Consider the following 22,770-nt stretch of genomic DNA (forward strand, 5'->3'; position numbering starts at 1 on the left):
GGGCTTTACTCTAACATTACGCTGACACGTAGTGCTATTACTAAAAAAATGTTCAGTGTCAAAAAACAAACTCGCGAGCCTGGTCACGTGGTGAGCTTGATTTTGATCCTTCGTACCTTCAGGGATATAGCCCAGGTAGTCTGTGATACGAACCTGTTCAAAGACAACTTAGCAGACATTATTTTGTTGAAGACTAACAAGCATCGAAACTTCATATATTTTAAATTAGATTCCCAGATTTTTATTAAGACAGTGGATTAGTGACAGGAATCCCCTCAAACGCGGTTTCTGATTTCTTTTACATAACATGCTAGCAAGCAGTAGAATATTATCCCTATGGGTGGTTCTACCCAACATGCCCAGGCTTCGCTCCCCAAAGCGATTCTTTTGTTACTACTGACGGAAGTCTATGTTAAAGTATGGGAGTTACGATCGTCTTTTTGGAATGCATGTATGTATGCACGTGTGTATGTGCGTGCGTAAATGTATGTGTGTGTGTGCGTGTGCGTGCGTGCGTGTGCGTGCGTGTGCATTTGTAGTTTCGATAGTAAAAGGTGAGGTGATTATTGCACGTATATAGCGACGTGAATGCACGTGTGTGTGGCTGCTTGTACTAGTCCGGACTGATGCCGATTTATAGCGCTAGGTCACTGAGATACCATGCCGCAGTTTAACATGAATACCCCTCTCAGACACAGTATACCGACTCCGAGCCGACCCGACCTTATTTTAGCCCCTTAATGCCGAGCGCCAGACAGGGTAACAACAAGTACCACCTTTGAACGCCTTTTGGTATGACGCGGCTGGGAATCAAACCCCGGACCTTCCCCTCTAAGGGCGGACTCTCTACCACTGGACCACGGAGGCGGTCCGATAGTAAAAAACTTGTCACTGAAAAACAACAATACAACCTGACCATACAGTGAATAATTTATTAATAGTTATGAAGATAAATAAACATTTTGAATTTCTTTCAAGATTGAAATAGATGAATGTATGTCATTTATTATGAATCGATTTACAATGCATATGTACATATATTCGAAACATAACGACGTATAGTTATGAACACGCCGCGCTCATGCTTAGTTCATGTACTCAGTGATGAAATGACACTCTAGCTGTGTCAATGAGTATACGAGGTCATTTTCGGTCAATTCCCAGTGTCAGTTCGCTTCAACAGGTCATTCCGTCTGAAACGAGGGTGATGAACAGTGTAGCAATCTGACACGATGGCAGGAATGTCCTTGACACGAAGGTCAGCAGTGTTACAGCTACCAGTATATAAAATCGAACCTTCTGCAGTCAAACCAGTGGCTGACAACATGAGCACATATCCACGTGCCGGTTCTAATTCTGGGTACAGCCATTATTCCGCTTGGGAATCCCGACGGGTGCCGTCTGAGGTGAAAAGATGCTGAAGCGCGACCAGGTTTTCTTGCCTTAGCAGTCATAACCTTGTCTGCAACGCTGCCCGTAGGAGTTTGGCTGGAGTGTAGGAGATAGGGTTGGAACAGAATAATAAACCACGAAGCCCTCATTAGAAGTGTGACGTAAAAACAATCTTGTTAATCAAACCCAGGCCCCAACAGCTACAACATGTACAAGTAAATTAGTCTGGGATTTTTATATAAATTGCCGGGCAGCCATGTTATAGTGTGTCAGAAAGTAATGTGATCAAAGTATATTCACTGCCGGGCAAGAGACAGTATACACTAATGTTTGATGGTGGTTAAGAATGAAACAAATAAGAAATGGTTATTCGGTGATGATCTATACGAGTATCAAAGCTACGTTTTAGACCTCAAGTTTGCAGTGTTTCGGCGACTGTTTTCAGTCTAGTAACTTTTTGATAACGTTTGAAATGTTTCGTATTATAGGCAAAAGTTGACGGATGACAAAGTAGACACAATTTATGGATAACAATTTTTTTATTTACTGTTAAGGCGACGTTTCTGTATAAATCCTTATACCGTTGTCAAGTTGTTATCCATAAATTGAGTCTACTTTGTTTGAAATGTTTTGGTAAAATCCAATTTTCAAGTGCATACTTTCTTTTGGCCGGCAGTTTAAAATGCACGACTATGCGTGTTCATAATATAATCTTAGCTTTGGAAGAAATAAATACAACAATAACTTTCAACATTGAAATATTGTTATCTGCGTACTAGATAAACATGTCATGGCATCCGCACTGCACTGCGGCATCCGGAATGCCACTCAATGTGGTGATGTCAAAAGGCAGACGTACATGATCTTCAGACGCGCGCGATGTACATAACATCCCCTGGCCACGTCAGCAGGACAATGTGACCGCCTCATCCAGGAGAGATGGCTGCAGCAGGGAATGTATGACGTGACTGGTTGTATTGAAAACGGGATTACGTCAACGCGAACAGTCAGTGTAGGTCAAGGTTGACGTATGAGTGTTGGCGTGTTAAGATAACAAGAACGTACAGAAATACTACTGTCTGCATGACAAACCGCAATACAATGGACATGATATCGCGCTTTTTTTCTAAATGTGTTTCAGTTCTATTATGAAAGAGACATTTCTACGGTTATTCCATAGTTATTCGCCAATCGTAATTTCGCCCGTTTTGGGCTTGCTTCAATAAAATATGGAATTAAATTACACCTCAAATAAACATGCGAGCTAATATTATTCTTTGTGACATTGGCTACTCTATGCATCCGTGATACATACAAAGGTAAGTGATCTGAAACACCACAGGCATAAAAACATACCCAAATCGCCCAAATTCGAAAGCAAATGGTATTCCATTAGATACCAAGGCAGTCAACCAAGAGTATGTACAAATCTGTGTATTCCAACACACAGGCGGATATTTCCTTGGATAAATAAAATAAATCCATACACTTCTTCGTTAGAGACCCAGAGGCGTGGATCTGTCTATCAGAAGACTTTATGCAGACGGTCTATGGAGTGATGCGTACATGGTGCCGTTCGTTGACCGAAACAGAACTCATGGTGACATCCACAACACGGCCATGGCGTCAGAGGTGGCGTCTTATTGCACTTGCCCGTCCATCATCACGGTATACACGTCACTCGATCATGGCGCCGTCATAACAACAGGCCAACTCAGACTGAAATCATGTGGACTCATGTGTCTGCAAGAAAAGAGAGAATCATGTTGATGCGAGTGGATTACCGTGGAAGGTATGTGTCCATTTTAGGATGAGAGGTGAACGCTTTACAGAACTTTTAAATCAAGCAGCAAAAACCGCTGACCCACCTGAATTACAATGCAACAAAGCATTGCTATTTAGTAATGTCTTTTGAATACATACAGTCGCAATCACCCGGATTGGTGTCCTGATTAACGGGGTCCGGATTATCAAGGTTTCACTTTACCTCGAACTATATACACCTAGGACCGCCTCCATGGTCTAGTGGTAGAGAGTCCACCCGGAGAGCGGAAGGTCCGGGGTACGATCCCCGGCCGCGTCTTATCTAAAGACGTTTAAAGATGGTTCATGTACTTGTTGTTAGCCTGTATGGCGCTCGGCATTAAGGGGCTAAAACAAGAACTGGTCGGCTCGGAGTCAGTATACTGTGTCTGAGTGGGGTATTCATGTTAAACTGCGGCATGGTATCTCAGTGAGCTAGCACTATAAATCGGCATCAGTCCGGACTAGTACAAGCAGCCACACAAACACAGATATGTACGTCGCTATATAAATGCAATAATGTTGGACGCGACGTTAAACCCCATTTCACCTCACCTCACCTCCTGGTATACAGACACGCATCATCTGCATGGTCACCGGACATCGACATGCCCGACTTTCATTAGCCTATTTTGACCAGGTCGTTTTAAGGTTCTATACATATAAATCTATGAACCATACAATGTATGAGAACGACATTTTGAATCAGTTTTGAAAAGCGTCCACTTGTACTGAACATGAGTGTTTGTGTTGGCGTCGAGTGTTACTGCAGCTTCTCGATATACTATACTGAACCGCAAAAGAAACCTCACTATGGACAGATATATAAGAAACCGTATTTGTCCAAACACTGTAAACATACTTTGAGACATATCAAAAAGATGCAACTTGGTAAAACTGATCTTTAAGGTTGATATTAAAGTGTCAAATGTTCTTAAAGTGAAAATGGCATCACAAGTCAGTATCTCGTGTGTCGGCCATGTGCATTGATGACTGCCGTGCAACGTCGATACATGGGATGGGTGAGGCGGTTGATGAAGGCCATATACACTTGAGTACACACTCTGAGGAACGCCTGACGCAGTTCAGCTGCGGTTGTCGGCCTTGGTCGGACGTCTTCAGCCGTCTTTAATCTCGTCCCACAGGTGCTCAGTGGGATTTAAATCGGGACTGAGGGCAGGCCACTGCGTGGTTCTGATGCCATTCTGCTGGAGGAAGCCTCTTGCTGCTCTCGCAGTGTGGGCATGGGCGTTATCATGCTGAAACTCGTGGTTGCGTCGGCGTGCCAAATGAGGTAAGGCGTGTGGCCTCAAGACTTGATCAATGTACCGAACTGCAGTGACACCATTCCCTCTCCCTTCCAATGTTTTGGAAGACCACAGGGCCGACCCTCTGTGCAAGACTAATTCCACCCCACACCATGATGCTCGGACCACCCCACGAGTCTCTCTCAACAATACAAGCATCCGAATAACATTCCCCACAGCGTCGCCAGACTCTCTCTCTCTCTCTGCCATCTGCTGTTGAGATACAGTAACGGCTCTCGTCTGAGAAGAGGTCTCTTCTCCACTGCTGGGTTGCCCAGTGAAGACGGTCCCGGCGATGACGTGGTGTCAGAATGGGTCCTCGGTGTGGCCTGTGACAGTGGAGGTGTCTGTTCGTCTATCGTCGACGCACGGTGTCAGCACTAATGTGTCGCTGGTGTATCCCCATGGTCTGTCGAGCAGTTTCCGCAGCAGTAACAAAGCGATCTTGCCGATGCTGTCGCGCAATCTGACGATCATGACGTCGGGTGGTAACCCTTGGTCTTCCACTACGTGGTCGGTCACCTGTAGTGTTGGTGGTCTGGTACCGTTGCTGGAGCCTGTATATGGTCCTTACGTGGACTTGAAATGCATTGGCTACTTGCCGGGCGGTTTGTCCAGCTAACAATCGTCCAAGGGCTTGGTGTCGCTGATTTCTTGTCAATCTTGTGGTAGCAATTTAATAACGAATGAATATTATCCGTTCTGGGTGGATTTTAAAAGGGCAAGAAATGGGGGAACGCTTGTGCATTTCAATTTGCACGGAACTCACGTGCATCGGGTTACCATGGCCGTTGCCGTGATGCGTTTCGGCGATCGGTTTTATTGTCATCTGCTTTGGTTTTTTTATCAAATTTTTGACAAATTTAACTTTGACAAATATTACCCAGATATATAAATGACAACTTTTCATGCAATGTTACTCAGGGTGACGTTTCTTTTGCGGTTCAGTATACTTTGTAAGTAGTCAACGTGTGTGAAATTATATATTAAGTAATGTTTTGTTTTAAATTTTAAATATATTGAACTGTGCACTCGAATATTAAGTACTTTTAGTTCAGTGCTCCGAGTGACATCATATTGATTGACACATTTCCAAACTGACGATTCCTACTGCTTGACACATTTCTAAATTAACGAAATCATACGGCATGACACATTTCCAAACTAACGATTCATACGGCTCAGCATTTTCCAAATGAACGAAATCATACGGATTGACACATTTCCAAATGAACGAAATCATACGGATTGACACATTTCCAAATGAACGAAATCATACGGATTGACACATTTCCAAATTAACTAAATGTTCCTAACAAATAGTCCAAACTTGATTTCAAAATTTCTAGAATTTATGAGAGAATGTTACGACATTTCAGTATTAAAACAATAAAATAATTGCGTCCTTGCTCACAGAAAGCTGAGATGACCCCACAAACCTTTACATCTCCCATAATGCGCTGTCTTGATGACCACCCCGGTGCGGCATGCGTGTCTCTGCATCTGGCAATAACTTGAATAGGTGTGGCCGTCGCTGCCACACACGAAGATGTTCTCTTCCGCCTCGGATAATATAGAACAAGCGTCCTTGCAGTTGACGCACTGGGGCAGGCCGGAAGTATAGTTCATCAGACACCGTCGGTCATCCGGGCACTTCAGGGTCTCGCAGGTCAACCCACCTGACAACATAGAACAACGAGTCAACCAACCTGTCAACATAGAACAACGAGTCAACCTACCTGATCACAGAACAGGGAAAGAGTGAGTTGGATTTAATGCCATGAAACATAAATCAAAATGTTAATACGGCCCAAAGACAGTATTCATTGCAACTGAAGGGAAATAAAAAAAAACCAGGAAGTAAATTGCATGTAAAGTTAATATGAAAATGATAGCATACCCTATTTCCTCTGTAAGGGGAAAGACTCACTAAATCCTATTATTACCGAATAATTACATGGCCTGCTTAACAACCCCCGGGTTGAAAGAGTAAAGTGAACTATCTCTTTATATCACCGATAAATAGAAACGTGAGATCCCGAAAGAGTTGAAGTATTTGGCGTCGGAACACCCAAGGTATTTAAACGCCATGATAAAACTTTATATATCCCTACAAAACGTAGATTTACGGCAGTCGCAAGGCTACGGAGGTTTGTGGAACGTGGCCCTGGACAATAAATCCAGGTCTGACACAGGTGAGGTGAAATTGGGTTTAACGTTGCGTTCAAGATTATTGCACTCAAATAGCGACGTGTATGCACGTGTGTGTGTGCGCGCGCGTGCGCACGCGTGTTTGTGACTGTTTGTACTAATGCGTACTAATGTCGATTTTATAGTGCTAGCCCACTGAGATACCATGCTACAGTTTTACATGAATATCCCACTCAGACACAGTATACTGACTCCCAGCTGACCAGTCCTTATTTTAGCCCCTTAATGCAAAGCGCCAGACAGGGTAACAACAAGTACGTCTTTGAACGTCTTTTGGTATGACGCATACCCCCGACCTACCACTAGACCACATAGGCGGTCAAGTCAGGGTGAATGAAAATGCCTTTTTAGAAGATAAATGGTATTTATTTGCAATTTATTGCGTAAAGCTGCGACTGTAAAGTGTAGAAGATTCATATAGAGCGTATTCTTGAAAATATAATATGATTCGAGAATTGTAGTTTTTCTATTTACCAATGCATGGCCCTGTGTATGCAACTCGAATTGCCGCCCCTTTCATACATATGGCTGCCACCAGATGGCACTGGCTGGAGTAAGTGACACCGTCTTCACCGCACAAGCTGTAGAAGGGGACGTTGGAACAGTAGGTGTTGCAGGGCACGCAGTGGGGTAGGCCGTGCTGATCCTGAAGACAGTGATGTCCACGTCTGAAGCACTTGACGCCGCGACACGAGTCTGGGACAAACACGGAGTAACCCCATTCAGGGATAAGAACACAGGAGATAACAATTTCCTCTGTCATGCCCTTTGGAAAATTCATTTTTGTTTTGTTTTGTTCTTGAAACCAAAATAGAGAAGTACTTGTTATGTTTTGGAAGTGTTTTCCTAAATATATTCTATTAAAGGAGTCACAGGGTAAAACAAGTTAAAACAATTTCATAATTCCAGAATGTCCGATAAGCGTTTTCTAAAGCTGATTTCACCGAAACCTGTACCTGTCGTACGAGGAGACCGAATAGGTCGCCTGGTTAAGGTGTGTCATCGTACTCATTACATCAATCACTGGTTGGTGTGTTAAAGACGCTATTATTTTCAGACCGTCATCATGTAGCTGGAATATTACTGACTGCGGCGTTAAAAAACAAACAAACAATGCGTAAATTGTTCCCAAGACTAAGACGGACACATAGTTTTCATGGCAATGTCAGTTCTCGATCTTGGAAAGGCAATGTGAAATGTTCGCGCTAATACAATGATGCTATGTTTTCACGTGTTACCACCGACACCGATACAAAATGATATGTTATTTGTAAGATCATTCCATATATATAGACGTGATACCCAAGAGTTATTATCTGTTGGGAAATATACAGCCGCTTTAATCAATGTTGATTTTGCACTCACTAAAAAAATGTTTTATATTGCTTTTTTTTAATTTGATGCATATCTCTGTCGGCATCTTCCTAATTGCACCTTATTGTGGCATGATTGTTATTTGTTTGCTTCATAACAACGGTGTAAGGTGCAGTTGAATTAACACCAGACATGCCACTTCGAGGCATCCGCGTTGGAAATAACACTAACCACTGAACAATGGGTAAGGGAAACATAAACTGCAAGAAAGAAAGTAGACATTTGAAAATTGGTTTAAACCTTAAAACAGGATGAAAACAGTCGCCGAAACACTGCAAACGTAACAATAATAACCGTATCAAATACATCACTATCGAATAAAATATGGGTGTATACTTTCCTTTTCCCGGCAGTGTATATACAGTAAACTACGTTTATAACGAACACACTAAAACCGAACTTCGGTTATAACGAACTGCAATTAGTGGTCCCTTTAAGTTCGTTATAACCGTAGTTTACTGTACTTCGTTCACATTACTTTCTGAAACAACAACATTTGTCTACCTTTACAATGTCCCAGGTACGCAGGCTTCACCTCTCTGTTGTGCTTGCAGTTGTGGCGAAGCATGGCACAGTAGTGCTTGTAAGTTTTCTGATCAGAGCCACACAGAACTCCCATCATCTTCAGGTAACGAGGACACTGTGGGGAGCACACACATCTTGCTTGTCCGTGCCTCACTCGACACTTCCGGTCAGCACCACACCTCACTTTGTCACACGTTTCTGGAGAGGGATTAAATTTTGTTTTCATGAATTATTTAAGTAGTAAAATGTTATTATATCCTCCTCCCCAAACACGATATACTTATTTTTGGATCCCAGATTTATTATCGTAAGTTCCAAAACTGATGATGCACGAAAAACATGCATACAAATTCCCCAACGTGACAAAAAAGTTCATTGTACAACAACAGGACAAGGAGCTGCTCAACTTTTCTGTTTGTTTATTTCTTTGTTGAAATAAGCCATAGCGTCCCCTAAAAAGACAATGGACCCGTGAAGATCCGTGAAAAATAGGTCTTCAGCAACCCATGCTTGCCGTAAAAGGCAACTATGCTTGTCGTAAGAGGCGACTAACGGGATCGGTTGGTTAGGCTCGCTGACTTGGTGGATGCATGTCATCGTTTCCCAATTGTGTGGATCGATGCTCATGATGTCATTCACTGGATTGTCTGGTCCAGACTCGATTATTTTTAGACCGCCGTCATATTGCTGAGTGCGGCGTTAATATAAACAACAACGTTGTAATGTAATCAACGTCACTGAGGCGGCTCAAGCCACAGCTGGGTCGGCTACTGGTGGGCAAGACATCTATAACAGTGGTGATTCAGTACAGTTGTCAATGAAGTTTCATTTCAAGACGAACTTGTCTGCTCTTCGAAAGACCCTGCACAGGACGTCAAAGGGTGGCAATGGAGAAAAGGCCGTTACTTGCCTCCGCTCGCCCGTTGAAACAGTTTTACTCGAGATCTTTCGAGAATGATCTCCAAAAGGTGACATGGAACAGGATTCCTTCACGGATAGTCCTGAAGTTAAACCAGCAAAATGTTTTGTAAACCAGCAACGCCAGCAACACCATTAGCACCTCTCACCAATAGCAGCATCAGCAGCACCAACACCAAAACCAGAAGCAACATCAGCAAAACCCGCAGCACAGTAACGTCAGCAACACCAGCAGCACCTCTCACCAATAGCAGCATCACCAGCATCACCAGCAACATTAGCAGCTTCATCAAAACCAGAAGCATCAGCAACCTCAGCACCATCAGCAAAACCAACAGCACAGTAACGTCAGCAACACCAGCAGCACCTCTCACCAATAGTAGCATCAGCAGCAGTAGCAGCACCATCAACATTAGCAACATCAGCAAAACCAGAAGCAACAGCAATCTCAGCACCATCAGCAAATCAGCAACACCAGTAACATCAACAACAACATTAGCAACATCAACAACGCCCGCAACGCCAGCAACGCCAGCAGCACCAGCAACACAAGCAACATTAGCAACATCATCAAAACCAGCAACATCGGCAACGCCAGCACCATCAGCAACATCAGCAGCATCGGCAACACCAGCCAAACTATTAGCACCAGCAACATCATTGACATCAGCAATGCCAGCAACTCCAGAGCACCAGTAACATCAGAAGAACCAGCAAGGGATGCTTTGGGCAAGTTAGTATTGCAACTGAAGGGTCAACGTTTGTTTAAGATCCTGCCTAGACTGCACCGATGGGAGGATTCGTTTCCGGAGAAACAACACAGAATGATACGCCAACTGTTCCACTATGATGAAGTAAAATCCTTTAGGATGTGTCTGTGACCCCGAGCTCACGTTCACCCCCAGACTCACCTTTCACCGTCAGATGATGACTGCTGTGGAATGAGTGCGACAGATCTCCTGACCCGTGCATGGTCAGCACGGTGTCAGGGCTATCCTCATCCGTGTCATTGTACAGTCACTGTCACATGGAAGTATTTGGATGCATCATTTGCGCGGTGAAACTTGCGTTGATAGTTAGACCGTCCACAAAATTATCTCACTTAATTGTGAGGAGTAACTCTCGTCATAAATAAAACTCGAAAACCGCATCATTAATAATATAATAGACACCACGGAGTGGGATTCGTGCTTATACGCCCTGTGACCCAGTCCTTATACTCCCTGTGGACCTGTCCTTATACTCCCTGTGACCCAGTCCTTATACTCCATGTAACCAACTCCTTAAACTCCCTGTAACCCAGTCCTTTTACTCCCTGTGACCCAGTCCTTATACTCCCTGCAACCCACTCCTTATACTCCCTGCAACCAACTCCTTATACTCCCTGTGACCTAGTCCTTATACTCCCTGTGACCCAGTCATTAAACTCCATGCAACCAACTCCTTAAACTCCCTGTGACCTAGTCCTTATACTTCATGTGACCCAGTCATTAAACTTCATGTAACCAACTCCTTAAACTCCCTATAACCTAGTCCTTATACTTCCTGTGACCCAGTCATTAAGCTCCATGTAACCAACTCCTTAAACTCCCTGTAACCCAGTACTTATACTCCCTGTAACCCAGTCCCTATACTCCCTGTGGCCCAGTCCTTATAATCCCTGTGACCCGGTCGATATACTCCCTGTAATCCACTCCTTATACTCATTGTAACCCAGTCCTTATACTCCCTGTGGCCCAGTCGATATACTCCCTGTAACCAAGTACTTATACTCCCTGTAACCCAGTACTTATACTCCCTGTAACCCATTCCTTATTCTCCATGTAACCAACTCCTTATACTCCCTGTGACCCAGTCGATATACTCCCTGTAACCCAGTACTTATACTCCCTGTAACCCAGTCCTTATACTCCCTGTGGCCCAGTCCTTATACTCCCTGTGACCCAGTCGATATACTCCCTGTAACTCAGTCTTTATACTCCCTGTAACCCAGTCATTATGCTCCCTGTGGCCCAGTCCTTAAACTCCCTGTGGCCTAGTCGATATACTCCCTGTAACCCAGTACTTATACTCCCTGTAACCCAGTCCTTATACTCCCTGTGACCCAGTCCTTATACTCCCTGCAACCCACTCCTTATACTCCCTTTGACCCAGTCGATATACTCCCCGTAACCCAGTACTTATACTCCCTGTTACCCAGTCCTTTTACTCCCTGTGACCAAGTCCTTATATTCCCTGTGACCCAGTCGATATACTCCCTGTAACCCAGTTCTTATACTCCCTGTAACCCAGTCCTTATACTCCCTGTGGCCCAGTCCTTATACTCCCTGTGACCCAGTCGATATACTCCCTGTGGCCCAGTCCTTATACTCCCTGTGACCCAGTCGATATACTCCCTGTAACCCAGTACTTATACTCCATGCAACCCACTCCTTATACTCCCTGTAACCCAGTACTTATACTCCCTGTAAACCAGTACTTATACTCCCTGTAACCCAGTCCTTATACTCCCTGTGACCTTGTCTTTGTACTTACTGTGACAGACATGGCACTGTGTCGCTCCCCCTGTGAACAGCATTGTGTGGGTGTGAGATGCCACGTCGCGGGGGGTCCAGCTGATGGCAACCGCTGGTATGGTGAGGCTGCAGCACTGGTCACGTGATATGTTGACACTGTACATCTGTCTGCACCGTCCATTCCTGCTCCTGGACAACCAGCAGATGCCGCCTGGAGGCAGAGATCACAGTTGGTATAGCTTCATTGAGATCATAGTATAGGTTCACTGAGATCATAGTATAGCTTCATTGAGATCAAAGCATAGCTTCACTGAGATCATAGCATAGCTTCCCTGAGATCATAGCTGGTATAGCTTCATTGAGATCATAGCACAGCTTCATTGAGATCATAGCATAGCTTCATTGAGATCATAGCTGGTATAGCTTCATTGAGATCATAGCATAGCTTCATTGAGATCATAGCTGGTATAGCTTCATTGAGATCATAGCATAGCTTCACTGATATCATAGCATAGCTTCACTGAGATCATAGCATAGCTTCCCTAAGATCATAGCATAGCTTCACTGAGATCATAGCTGAGATCACTGAGATCCTTGACGTGAGAGGCTACTAATGGGATCGGGTGATCAGGCTCGCTGACTTGGTTGATGCACGTCACGGTATCACACTGCGTGGATCGATGCTCATTATCACAATCACTGGATTGTCTGGTGCAGACTCGATTATTTACAGACCGCCGTCATACAGCTGTAATATTGCTGAGTGCGGCGTTAAACAACAAACAAACAAACAAACATAACATGGGTAATAAATAAAATACCACACTCATTCCCGTTAGATAAAATTTTTACGAAACTATATACACTTTTCAAAAAAAGAAACGCACAGGGTGATTTTTAGTAAATTTATGGTACCTAATAAAGTCGATATATTTAATTTAATATCATAGAAACAAATATGAAATTTTGGAGCTCGATAGTCACATGTTGTCGTTGTACAAAGGCATTAAAAACTGTTCATTATCATGTCACTTTAGGCCACAAGGTTGCGCTGAACTCAGTATCTCGTGTGACCGCCCCGGGCAGCAATCACGGCTCCGCATCTCCTCGGCACTTACTGGATAAGTGTACGAATTCTGTCCTGCGGAATTCTGCACCATTCTGCTTGTAACGCGTTGGCAAGTTGTGGGAGTGTCTGCGGTGTGTTCTGACGTTGACGTACACGTCGATTGAGTTCATCCCAGAGGTGTTCGATTGGATTGAGATCTGTATGTTGATGTTGGCATTATGAAGGTAGTCTACCGTGACACGAGCTGGGTGCGGTGGATCGTTGTCCTGTTGTAACAGCTCCCTCTGGCGGTCAATGATTGGAAGATGGTGAGGTTGAAGATTTTGATTCATGTAGCGATTTGCTGTCAAATTTCCCTGAACCACAAGTCCGATCTCCTGGTGTAAGATATGGGTCGGTCGGTTCTCGAACGGTCTCCAGTGGAATTGGACTGTGTGTATCGGCCCCAAAGGCGGCAAATGGTGCTGTGGTGGACGTTGAAGTGGCATGCAACAGAAGACTGCGATTTCCCTCTTTGGATACGTCCTATATTCCGATCGGCAGCGCTGAGTCTCGGTATTTTCGAACTTAAAAAATGTTGACAACTGAATGACAAATTATTGGCTTCTGCTTGCCTATTTATAGCCACTACCGCGTGTTACGAAGGCCATAACTTGCACGTGCATTTTGCTTTACTGTTTTCCTCCATGACATTTTTGAACAAGTGAAATCAATGCCGTTTAAGACATTGCAAATCGACAATGGCTGCGTTTGGACGCACGGTTTGTCGAATATCAGGCCACCAACATTTTCCAATAACATATATCCAATTTATATACAGGATCTTTTGTGTAGTCAGGTTTAATGAACCACATACTACCTGTGCTTTTCTCTTCTTTGAAGAGTATATCCGTTTAAATGAGATATATATATCCGGGTCAGTACACACGCACTCTTTCTCTTAAGGTCAAATCGAGCCAGACATGACGGCAAGCAAGTCCCGTTATAACCTTCTAAGGCTAACTACATACAGAATCAGCATCAGACAACATGAAGAGCTGAAGACCTTCATGTAAATAACGCCACTTAGTATACGCTACTGATCATCCGATGGCAGATGACAAGACAATCGACTGGATAGTTCAGATGGCGTACATAGCAGACCCACGTACATGGGGAGGCTTTAAGACTCGTCTGAAGTTGACTGCCGTCGCCGCACTTTGTTTTTGAATTCCCGAAATAGCTCATCATGCATATCTCCATTATAACCAGGATGTATTTACTGCATGTCAATGAAAATTGGTAGATGTCATCTTGGGTCAGGTCGCGATCTGAAAAGACTGTGAGTAACGTGTGAATTCAAAGTCCCAGAGGTCATTCTAAAAGTATGTTTGCCATTTTTACTTGAATGCCCTTTTCTGCAAATATATTTATTATATCTTATCCATGTGGTGGTTGTATCATTTGACTACATTGATAAGTGATGACTATCAATGATATCAGTAGGTCATTGTGACCTACTTTCCATGAGAATCTTACGCTATTTTTTCGTTTTTACGTTGAATTCCTCCAAAGGACACCGTATTTGCTAGACAACCCTTGAAGATGAAGGTTAACTTCACGCTCAAGGTCATAGATTCAAAAGGTATTATAATCCTGATAACTCAAGTAGTTCTCAGTAATTAAATGGATTTTGGTCTTAATGATGGCGCATTGAATTTGTAAACCTTTGAAGGACTTTTATTGAAGGTGAAATTCACTGGAATCGTCATTTGTAAGGTAGTGCTGGATGCCCTGAACCAACCCTCTGTTTATATTAGAGTTTGTAAGAACAAGCTTCCATGCCTTCAGCAAAAAATAATCCAGCATGCTGGAATTAAGGGTAAAGGTCGTTAAGTGCAAACACCTTTCCTTGAGGTAGATGGAGGCATGGGACTTTCTGTTTTAGATCTTGCATTACACACGTGTTTTTTCTCAAGCCGGGAGTGATGTTATAAAAAGCAGGTACATTTTCTTGATAATGTAGCTAGAGGCATGGGACCTTCTGTTTTTTAGTCGTATCACATATGGCATGTTTTCCCCCCAAGTGATATCATTCAATCAAAAGTGCATACAACTTTCTTACTAACATAGTTTGGGCACAGGACTTTCTTTCTAAATGTTTTGCATTTTACATTTGCATATCATTTTCGTATTAATATTGTTAGATGCATGGGACTTTCTGTCTTAAAGTGAGTGAGTATGGTTTTACGCCGCTTTTAGCAATATTCCAGCAATATCACGGCAGGGGACACCAGAAATGGGCTTCACACATTGTATCCATGTCGGGAATCGAACACGGGTCTTCGGCGTGACGGGCGGACGCTTTAACCACTAGGCTACCTGACCGCCCCTTCAGTCTTAAAGACGTACTGCATTGGGGGCATATCAAATAGTGGACATCTCTTGTTTTCGACGTGTATTTTACCAAATCGGAAATGAAGTCCATATATCTACGTTATTAATATAGGAATTGGACTTCCTTTATCAAAGTTGCACTGCACTGGTAAACCGCAAGAGCCTATAAAGGCTCGCCTTATACATATTTTATTCACATATATGATATTTACGATTCGAAACTGCACATGGCTGATAATCTCTATTTATGTTTTGAGCGTTGAGTTTTGTTTTTGTTTGTTTGTTGTTTAACGCCGCACTCAGCAACATAGCAGCGGTCTGTAAATAATCGAGTCTGGACCAGACAATCCAGTGATTGACATCATGAACATCGATCCACGCAATTGGGATACGATGACATGCATCAACCAAGTCAGCGAGCCTGACCACCCGATCCCGTTAGTCGCCTCTTACGACAAGCATAGTCGCCTTTTAGGGCAAGTATGGGTTACTAGATACCTATTCTACATCGGATATTCACGGGTATTTGAGCTTTGAGGGCTTGAAAGAAAGCGAGTGACAAGTCAGTATTGTGTACGCCGCTTTAAGCAATATACCAGCCACACCAAGGCGGGGTTGCATGACTGGGGTTGCACATTTGTACCTACATGTATGGGAGCGAACCAAGGTCTTCAGCGTTGCGAGCGAAACCTGTAAGTGAGAAATATTGTGTTTTGCAGAAGGTCAAGGACTGAAACCAGACACGACCACAGAGCTGGTGTAGCAGATGACGTAACGGGTGTTCTGCCCGCCGCCTTGAGACTTGAAACAGGCGTTGATCAACCAAGGAGGGCGCGGTCACCGAGATGTGGCATGGGTTCAGAATGATATTACAGTGCATGGTGTGCAGAAATACATTCACCTGACGTAGATGTCAATTATTTGGCAAAGGTTTCAGGTTAATGAGCTGTGACGGGAAGTTATCCGTCTCTCCGATGAATAGGTTAGATTTGCGCTTACTAGGTTTCAGTAAGACTGTGATGGGTGTGGCTTCAGACGTTTGTTTCAGAGAGATGAGCGAGCGTTGAGGTCAGAGGCTGATCTAGGTTCGTGCTCGACTGATAGAATAGGGGTAAAATTGGAATATATAAATGCACGTTATTCATACGCTTCTTCAGAGCTCCTTCTGCACATTTGTTCTTCAATATTAATATCTCAAATTATTTGTAATATGAAACACAATTAAGTTAAACGCATCATTTTTTTTTTTTACATCGACGTGTTTTTTCCAGTATGTCGATACAATTGTGAAAATCGGTCGACGTCAAAATGATAGCCACAGTTCCAGAGTAAGAGTGGGATCGGAATTTATTGAAACCTTATTGAGTTGATCAATGTGTTGGTGTTAGTTTTAATTTAGCTACAGAGGACATGAAAGCGCAGCATCACTGAACATATGTCAGGCTAGGTGAGCTTCATATGATACTTTATGAAGGCTGTGTTCACTAGGGGCGGTTCTGGTTGTGTGTACTCCGTCGTCAAAACATTGTGAGGTGAGCGGGCTCTGAACACAAGCTCACATTTGTTAGCGGTTTTGTGTGTGTACCGCAAAAACACAGCTTCTGCAGTATACTATGACAATTATATAAATATGATAAACCTATATAATATTACAGGTGTGTGACGAGTATGCCAGGTATATAGAGAAAAGTGTACATGATGTGCTTATTTCATTGATCTATAAAAGGCTCCGCATAGACAGGTAAGTATGTCAGGCATTCTCAGGGACGACGAGGCCAGTTGTAAACAGTCAGTCGACTAAACGTGCATGTTGAACGTATGCAGCGTGTCTGTGTTTGCAATCCGTCAGTCAGAGAGACTACCAAACACAGACGCATGAACAGCTCAACACACAGAGCCGGATGCGCAGTGGGAGGCAGTGAAGGCCTGAGTTGGATTGAAGGCCGATTTGACCATTTTTTCATCACATCATGATACCGGGATGACGAGGGAGGAAAGTCCGAGCACAAGAAATATAATAAATATGGACCGGGATTCGAAACTGCCTAAAGGACGCAACTCTGCAAAGCAACATATACATATGGACATGAACCTGCATGGTATCAACCATATCTAACACGTGAACCCTCCGTGATATCTTCTTCATCCAACAGGTGAACCCTAAGTGATATCTTCTTTATCCAACTGGTGAAACCTCCGTGATATCTACTTCATCCAACAGGTGAACCCTCCGTGATATCTTCTTCATCCAACAGGTGAACCCTACGCGATATCTTCTTTATCCAACTGGTGAAACCTCCGTGATATCTACTTCATCCAACAGGTAAACCCTACGCGATATCTTCTTCATCTAACAGTGAACCCTCCGTGATATCTGCTTCATCCAACAGGTGAACCCTACGCGATATCTTCTTCATCTAACAGGTGAACCCTCCGTGATATCTACTTCATCCAACAGGTGAACCCTACGCGATATCTTCTTCATCTAACAGGTGAACCCTCCGTGATATCTACTTCATCCAACAGGTGAACCCTCCGTGATATCTACTTCATCCAACAGGTGAACCCTACGCGATATCTTCTTCATCTAACAGGTGAAACCTACGCGATATCTTCTTCATGCAATGCGTGAATCCTATGTGATATCTATTTTATCTAACAGAACCCTACGTGATATCTACTTTGTCCAACATATGTACCCTAGGTGATATCTACTTTGCCCAACAAGTAAAACCTACATGATATCTACTTTACCCAAAAGTTGAAACCTACATGATATCTACTTTACCCAAAGGAGAACTCTACATGGATCCTATTTTACCCAACAGGTGAAGCCAACATGGATCCTACTTCATCTAACATGTAAACCCTACGTGATATCTACTTTATCCAACATCTAAACCCTCCGTGATATCTACTTCATCCAACAGGTGAACCTCCGTGATATCTACTTCATCCAACAGGTGAACCCTACGAAATATCTTCTTCATCTAACAGGTGAAACCTACGCGATATCTTCTTCATGCAATGCGTGAATCCTATGTGATATCTATTTTATCTAACAGAACCCTACGTGATATCTACTTTGTCCAACATATGTACCCTAGGTGATATCTACTTTGCCCAACAAGTAAAACCTACATGATATCTACTTTACCCAAAAGGTGAAACCTACATGATATCTACTTTACCCAAAGGAGAACTCTACATGGATCCTATTTTACCCAACAGGTGAAGCCAACATGGATCCTACTTCATCTAACATGTAAACCCTACGTGATATCTACTTTATCCAACATCTAAACCCTACGTGATATCTACTTCATCCAACATCTAAACCCTACGTGATATCTACTTTATCCAACATCTAAACCCTACGTGATATCTACTTTATCCAACATCTAAACCCTACGTGTTATCTACTTTATCCAACATCTAAACCCTACGTGATATCTACTTTATCCAACATCTAATCCCTACGTGATGTCTACTTTATCCAACATCTAAACCCTACGTGATATCTACTTCATCCAACATCTAAACCCTACGTGATATCTACTTCATCCAACATCTAAACCCTACGTGATATCTACTTTATCCAACATCTAAACCCTACGTGATATCTACTTTATCCAACATCTAAACCCTACGTGATGTCTACTTTATCCAGCCAGTGAACCCTACGTGATCTGTACTTTATTCAGCTTGTGAACCCTACATGATATCTACTTTATCCTCTTTGCTCTGTTGTACCCTGTTATTACGGCAAAGTTAAGTTTATTGGAGCGGGATGAAATACGCCGACACCGTGAAGGGGCACATAGTTTCTGTACTTGGTATCTTGGTCCACGTGGTTATCTGTGTTGTGCAACCTATTTACTCTGTGCGTGCTTTACATATCTCCTTGTGCATAGGCTTTGTGTCCTTAAAGTATTGATCAATAATAGTACTTGGTCGTTTAGGCATTTACAGAATGTCGGTGACTGAGTTTGTTTTTGTTTTTTGTATCTTGGTGATCAAGCAGTATTTGCTACTGTTCTACTCCGCGCAATATCTATCAACGTACGGTGTTTCGTATTGATAAATACCGACACGAAGCAGGCTAATTTGCCAATTGCCCCTACACATTTCTCTTATTTATTAACTGTTCAAGCGTATGTGTACATTTCCTCAAATCACGTTTTGTATATTGAACCATAGACAAATATGGTATAAGAATAAAACACCCTACATTAATAGAAACTTGAGTTATGTGTAATAATAAGTCCATAGGTTTTAGAAAAAATACTGAAATTATTAAAAACAATATCCACTGTGTTTTTACATGAATCAGTATGATGACGGTGTATGGAAGCATGTAGTATGAAGCATATGTCGGGAGTTGTTAGAATCCGACTCCATATATACACACAAGTGAACACGAATGATTAACAACGTGATTATTTCATAAATAATTTACCGTACCATCATAGACACACGGGTTTTCCCGTCGGTTCCTTGACATAAATGTCAATACCCAAACATATATTTACTAACAACAATATATCCTTTTTGAAAACATATTGCATGGTACTAAACATTTATTACATTAAATAAAAAATACCTAAAGCAAAGAGAAAAAAGAAACGAATACAATTGAAAGTCTTACCATTCACAGAAGGAAAGTGGCTTGCTGCTAAACACATTATGACAACACTTATGACGTTCATGTTGTCGTCTTCAGAAGATGAAGAAATACGTCCCGGTACCGTCGAGCCCCTCCCTGCCTTCACTTTCTCAACGGAGACTGGGTTAGGTACTGACCGCTGGCTCGAGTGGTGGCGCAGTATTCTTGTACTTGAAGAGGGTATGCGATATAGGCGACTACTACTTTCTGTGGGTATGTACCAGTCCCAGGAGATACAGCTTCTACGATCTGTGATGGGGGTGGACAATGTACACCTGGATGTCTGTGGTCACATCGAAAGAACTGTCGTCAGGAGGAGGGGGTCTATAGGTTCATACGACGTGTTACTTACACGTCCTTAAGATGCGTTCACGGGACCCGCTACGTGATATACGGCTTTCTAAATCCTCTCCTGGTTCAATGAGGTCCGATCCAGATCCGACGACAGTGGCACGTGTTCTGTGACTTAGCGTGAAGGTTCTGTGCTTTTGCTTTTTGTTTCGAGGTAAAGGGGCGTATCCTAGATCCTATCCGTCTTCTGCACTCTGTAAGGCTCATTGAATTGACAGAACATTGTCAGTGGGTGGCCATCAAAAAGATCGTCTCATGAAATAGGAGGAAGTCCTTTTCAATAAATTGTTTCCTGACTAACCTGGTTCCTGCATCAATCAGACAGATCACCCGGACGCACGGTGCCTCTGATCCGAAAGGTTGCTGTCAAAGTTATAAGGATATTCAGTTGCAGGTGATCAACACTCCCAGGATTGTTTCATTCGATGGGTGGAATGTGCGCAGCTGAGAGTAACCGTAAATCTCTATAACCAGTCAATTTAACGTTATCTTGAGCCGAGTCAATAAGTTATATTCAAAGTCGTTTGTGAGGTCTCGCTATGGCGTATGTCCAACAAGTGAATTGCAATAGACTTGCCGATGATTGACAGCCGTCACTGGATGCGCCACGCCGCCGCGCATTGTCACACTCTGAACACAGGTGCGCGATCACTCGAGGCTCCGCGCGGCCGCTCACGTATGCCGTTGTAAAGTGATGCGGGACAACTATATAAAAAAATATCAACTAAACGTCCTTATATCTCAACAAGGTGACGTTGAACACATTAGCGTTGTTACTTGTGAAAATGAGCTGCCCGTGATAACTTTATGATCGCGTGTTTCTCCATTTCATATGATGCTTACATTGATGGTTAATGCCAGTGCTTAAAACGTACGTACTGGCACTTTTGATACAATGCTGGCCATGTCTATGTAGAAGTTTTCATATTCATCTCTGTTTAAGTCCGTAAGTGAGAAAGGCCTGTCCTGGAACGACACGTGTAGTGGCGGGACATCATTCCTGGATAAGTCAGTTTGCTGTCGTGTATGTAGACAAACATTTAGTCCCAGGAATAAAGTTATCTTTGCAATAAATATATATCTACAAAATAAAATAATAAAATCCAAATGGAGCTTGGAACGATGCTTAATTTCAGGAATTTGCCAAAATATTCTAGACTTGAGTTTGATTCATGTTTAATGTATTCCCGGGGACACAGACTATGTTGTATGATACAGAGGGGTGCGAATGATGTCGGTTGCATGCATCCCTTGGGGATACGATGATGGAAAAGAGGAACCTATCACAAATTCATGGTTGTAAATATTCCATAGGGTTGACAACTCAAAAGAAATGTCTACTCCATTCTCTTAAACAGATGGCCGCCAAAGGTTTCCTTCCCCGGAGTAAAAAGAATCTAGACATTGTTTGTCGCGACAACAGATGGCGAAGTTGTTCAGCAGCAAGAACATATATATTTGGTCAAACGTCAGACTGTCAGGATGTATAACAATAAACAAAGAATCATGAATAGTTTTCTTTTACAATTTGAAATTAGATACACTCAATCAATGTCAGAAAGTAAGCAAACATTATTGCTGAGATTGTTTCATCTTACGCCCGAGGACTGATTTGCAGAGTGAAGGTGAAAAAGAGGAATAGATTTCCTGCTCCGAGGCAGCGAGTGACACCTTTGCTATGCTCTCTACATGAAGAACACAAGAAACGAGCACATACAACGCTCCTTCACTTCAAACCAAAGTGTTTAGAGATTCAGTAGATGTGAGTGAGTATGGTTTTACGTAGATTTAAGCAATAAACGCCGCGGCAGGAGACACCAGAAATGGGCTCCACACACTGTACCCATGTGGGGAATCGAACCCGGGTCTTCGGCGTGACGAGCGAACGCTTTAACCACTGGGCTACCAGACCGCACCGATTCAGTAGATTACACGCTACAGGAACACAGGGGAATATTATTGTCATGGGTCTTGTCCAAACTCTGTTGTCATGGGAAACATCTTTTCAAATGGACTTTTATTTCAAGAATAGAACATATTAAAGTGAAGCCCGTAAAATCAATCAAGGTTGACGTATGAGCAATAACGTATTATGTATATGAATCTAACTTGACGAAAATAGAAATAAAATATCGAGGGTTGTCATGGACATGCATATGTACTTACGTATGCACTAAACAGATATCGAGGTCTGTCGTAGGCCGTTATGTGAAACCAGGGTTAACGTTTATAGCAAACGTACATTCGGGGCTATCATAGACC

General features: G+C 42.9%; 1 protein-coding gene across 1 annotated transcript; it reads right to left on the minus strand.

Annotated features, from left to right (window-relative positions):
- Positions 1 to 918: 918 nt before the first annotated feature.
- Positions 919 to 21,141, minus strand: LOC124113375 (follistatin-like). Its single transcript, XM_046473676.2, has 6 exons — positions 20,140 to 21,141; positions 12,066 to 12,257; positions 8,592 to 8,810; positions 7,188 to 7,409; positions 5,942 to 6,181; positions 919 to 3,135 (listed from the first exon to the last, which is right to left on the minus strand). The coding sequence occupies exons 1-6, from the start codon at positions 20,198 to 20,200 to the stop codon at positions 3,128 to 3,130; spliced, it is 942 nt and encodes a 313-aa protein (XP_046329632.1). The 5' UTR covers positions 20,201 to 21,141; the 3' UTR covers positions 919 to 3,127.
- Between the last annotated feature and the right edge of the window lie 1,629 nt (positions 21,142 to 22,770).

This window comes from Haliotis rufescens, unplaced genomic scaffold (assembly GCF_023055435.1).
Source record: "Haliotis rufescens isolate VD_foot unplaced genomic scaffold, xgHalRufe1.0.p SCAF_1, whole genome shotgun sequence".
Classification (NCBI taxonomy): Eukaryota; Metazoa; Mollusca; class Gastropoda; order Lepetellida; family Haliotidae; genus Haliotis; species Haliotis rufescens.

Bases quoted from the DNA above. Each gene is read 5' to 3' on its own strand.
- LOC124113375 (XM_046473676.2), bottom strand. From the start codon at position 20,200: ATGAACGTCATAAGTGTTGTCATAATGTGTTTAGCAGCAAGCCACTTT. The intron at 8,811-12,065 runs GTAAGTACAAAG...ATCCCTCTCCAG, and splicing joins ACAGTGCCATGTCTGTCACA to AAACGTGTGACAAAGTGAGG. The intron at 6,182-7,187 runs GTAAATAGAAAA...CTATGTTGTCAG, and splicing joins ATACACAGGGCCATGCATTG to GTGGGTTGACCTGCGAGACC.